This window comes from Patella vulgata, chromosome 7 (assembly GCF_932274485.2).
Source record: "Patella vulgata chromosome 7, xgPatVulg1.2, whole genome shotgun sequence".
Lineage (NCBI taxonomy): Eukaryota > Metazoa > Mollusca > Gastropoda > Patellidae > Patella > Patella vulgata.
In genome coordinates, this window is record NC_065885.2 from 4,760,008 (window position 1) to 4,763,919 (window position 3,912).

Consider the following 3,912-nt stretch of genomic DNA (forward strand, 5'->3'; position numbering starts at 1 on the left):
TGTGTACACGGGACCTTGGTTTTTCGTTCCATCCGAACGACTAGACAGCTGTCCTTGTCAGGCCCTCAGTCCTTGCACCACTGACAAGAGGAAACCAAGCCGGAATATCCCGATGAATTTTCTCTGCCAACACCGGGGTCGAACCCGCGACCACCAGACGGACTCACTTAGCCACAATGGCTTCGTGTCGGAAAGACATTTGAATCAAGATTATTCTACATACAGACCTCTCACATTGTCGTCATAGCTTTAATAGATAAAATGCATATTACAATGAAATTAAGACGTGTACTGAAACGTTTGATGGATGTCATTACGAGTATACAAGATATTAGAAATAAAGGCCTACATTTCCAAAAAAACAAAAAACAAAACAATTAAAAAATGATAATGATAGTAGTAAGTTTACTAAAACGTTTGACTTTATGTATTTTACAATTTATTAAAGATCATTCTACACACAGTGATCTATCTACTTCATAGAGATCCTTGTACTTCACACTTCGAGAATAGACCTCTGCATTAAATGGCCGCCATATCCAACAATTAGTATACTGTTTCGGAATTCGGCCCTACTCCGGTTCATATCTGTTATACACAAAAACACTAATTAAACCTTTTCAATACATTCTTCCCGAAATTCTCGAAATATACTTAGTGTTTTCGATTAAAATCGTCGATTTAGGACAGAAAATGTCTGTCAATTAGCTAAGTGTCTATTCTCAAGAGGAGTCAACTGTAGACGGCTTAAGTTGAGTATGATACAATTAACCCTTAAACACCTGGCACAGGTAATAATATTGACTGTCCTGGTACCTGATAAAAATTAAGAGGCTGTGTCTGTGACAGATGATCTATGTTCAGGTGATCTTTTGATATTATTAAGTCACCTCCAGCCTCATGCATAAAATCTGTACAAGATGAATTTAAAAATAAAAACATGATTCTATGTGAAATAACCCTGGGGTAGTGCTACAGCCTACAACTTATCAAAAAGATGAATTTAAAAAATATGGTTATATGTTCAGGTGATCTTTTTGATTCAAACCAACCATTTAACCACAAACTAGCGCGTGAATAAATTAACATGTTATTAGAAAGATCAATCTCTGTTGGTGGTAAGTTCTGAAATATTTGTTTGTTAATCTATCTAAGATGCATTTAAAAATTAAATAAACAAACATGATATTAGATGACATAATCCTGGGTTAGTGCAGACTACAGTCTCAGGCATATAATCTATATAATAATATGAAGTTAAAAATAAATAAAAACATGACTCTATATGACATTATCTTGGGTTAGTTCTGTAGCCTATCAATCTGTAAGGAGATTTTCTCAGTAAGGTCGACATCATCAGCGTTAATAAACTGTTTTAAACGGAACATAGCCCGAATATGTCCGTTGTTAACAAGTTCTGGGTTAAATTCCTCCCGTTTAATCAGAACTAACTGACCATTCCCTTGTTTAATTTTATGACAATAGGATTCATTTAATTCAAACCTTTTTAAAGGATCATCTAAAAGGGATTTTGAAATAACGGCTAGAACGGTACGACTGTTATGTATATTGGTAATATTAGCATGGGCAGTTACCTCCCCTATTATACCATCACGGAATGAAATGTAAGATTTTATCAAATTTCGATCAAAATATGGAATAAGATTCGCTATAACCCACAATCTATCGGGAGCATGTTCATCATTTACCAGTACAAATATATCATGTTGGTTCTGCTCATCCTCGTGAATTTCCTGCGTCCATTTCCGTTTCATCTTGGGTACAATATAAATATGATATGACGCCATTATCTCGAACCGGAAGTAAATAATGCCAATAAGTAATAGAATGGCCAGAAAACCAAATATACCCAACACAATACTTATAGTTACAGAGTTAGAAACTCGACAGTTAAATTCATCTAGTTGTGAATTAACAATAGTTATTCTCCCATCGCCATTAGCTGTAGAACAAGTTATATTAGATCTGTTTTTAATGTTAGGTTTTGATTCAAACCAACTATTTAACCACAAACTATCACATGAACAAATTAACATGTTATTAGAAAGATCAATCTCTGTTAATGGTAAGTTCTGGATAGTTTCTGGAAGATATTTCAGCCTGTTGTTGGCAAGATTCAAATACTTCAATTTATCAGCAGAACTAGCAAACTCTGATGAAATATTTGTTACATTGTTATCTGAAATGTCCAGATGAACGACTCTGCCCATATAAGGAAGTTCTGGTAAGATGTCAATGGAATTGTTCTGAAAGTTCAGAAATAATTTCTCATGAAATGGTAAACGTTTTGGCATTTCTTCAAGTCCAGCATTCTGACAATTAATGACCATTCTATCAGCTTCTGGTTGATCCTGACATAAACATCCGGATGGACAGGAATCGGTGATGTTGCATACAAAATCAGATAAATGTTGATGTACCAAACCGCGCTGATCCTTTAAATTGGGCGGAGTCTTACAGATAAGATCGGTCTGTACCCCATTTAGGGCAGCCCACAATGTTTCTATAGCTGTAAATGAATACAAAGCTGCTATTGTGTGTATTCGACAATCACAATGCCATGGGTTACCCCCCATGTATATTGACCAATACAGGAAATTGCTCATCAGTGATGTCAAGGGATTTCCTATGGCATCTAACATTTGTGTGTCCAAAATCTTCAGGTTGTTGTTGTTCAAATATATTTTACCAGGCCCATACCTTTTGCTCGGATCCATTGTGAAGTTAGATTTGTTGGTAAGTTTTGTAATTTTGTTATAACTCACGCTAAAGTAACAGAAGGTATGTGTTATGCCCAAAGCCCAAACTACGTCAACCTCTGTCAAATTATTATGAACCAAGTTGACTTTTTTTATTTTCTTTAATCGATTATGAAAGACGCCCATCTCTATTGTATGAATTCTATTTCTGGATAAGTCAATGACGCGTAATTTGTTCAAACCATCAAAGATTCCAGCTTTTAAAACTTGAATTTGGTTGTTTCTTAAATCTAAAACCACTAATTCTCTCAAACAAGACAACTTTGGTAATTGTGTTATTGTATTGTTTTCAAGATCTAGATACTGTATTCTTGGAAAATTACAAATATTTACTGGAATCGAGGTCAAACAGCCATGCCGATGTGTAACTTGAAAGTTTGAATCATGGGACACATTCGCAAAAAAGTAGCTGGTCGAATTTATTTCACAAGATTCGTTGACGTAGAGTCTGTTTAAAGCGCGGAAATTATATTTGCAGCAATTGTTACAAAACTTCCAAAGGTTGGCTGCTTCATGTCTCCGAGACAAGGGTCGGCATTCTGGTGGGCAAACAACAAAATCTTGAGACTGTCCCATGACAAGAAACAACAAGAAATTATTGTCTTGAACTATTAACAAAATAAAAACTCTTGCGATGAATAATCGGAATCGATACATCCTGTTTTACAACTTGTAATGTTATCTGAAATTTAAATATTTTCCTCTCACAAAACTGTTTTAAATGTTATGTATTGTCACAAGACTGTTGTTGTAAAATATGTCTCTAGTTCATCTCGTTTCACGAATTTTCTTACAGTTTTACTTTCAGGATCTAACAGTTTTACTTTAAGGATCTACTTAGCAACATCTGACAGTTTTACTTTCAGGATCTGGTTAGTGAAAGATAATCTTGTTTTACATCAACACAGTGTAACAGTGTTATTTATTCCAGATCGTCTCGTATTTAATGATAGTAAATTCCCAACCCTATCTGTCTGTTAATTATATCAATTATTGTACACCACTAGAGGTGAAATAAACTTAATCTAATAGAGTGAGATTTTACACTAAATTATAGATTGCTTATTACAACACTACCATATTCGACAACTTTTCACACATTGTATTTCATAAGTTTAAAAACAATGATTTA

General features: G+C 34.5%; 1 protein-coding gene across 1 annotated transcript; it reads right to left on the bottom strand.

Moving 5' to 3' along the window:
• Window positions 1-2,023: 2,023 nt before the first annotated feature.
• On the bottom strand, window positions 2,024-3,356 carry LOC130013554 (phospholipase A2 inhibitor-like). The gene is made up of 2 exons (XM_056102215.1): window positions 2,228-3,356; window positions 2,024-2,034 (listed from the first exon to the last, which is right to left on the bottom strand). The coding sequence occupies exons 1-2, from the start codon at window positions 3,354-3,356 to the stop codon at window positions 2,024-2,026; spliced, it is 1,140 nt and encodes a 379-aa protein (XP_055958190.1).
• Window positions 3,357-3,912: the final 556 nt, after the last annotated feature.

Bases quoted from the DNA above. Each gene is read 5' to 3' on its own strand.
- LOC130013554 (XM_056102215.1), bottom strand. From the start codon at position 3,356: ATGGGACAGTCTCAAGATTTTGTTGTTTGCCCACCAGAATGCCGACCC.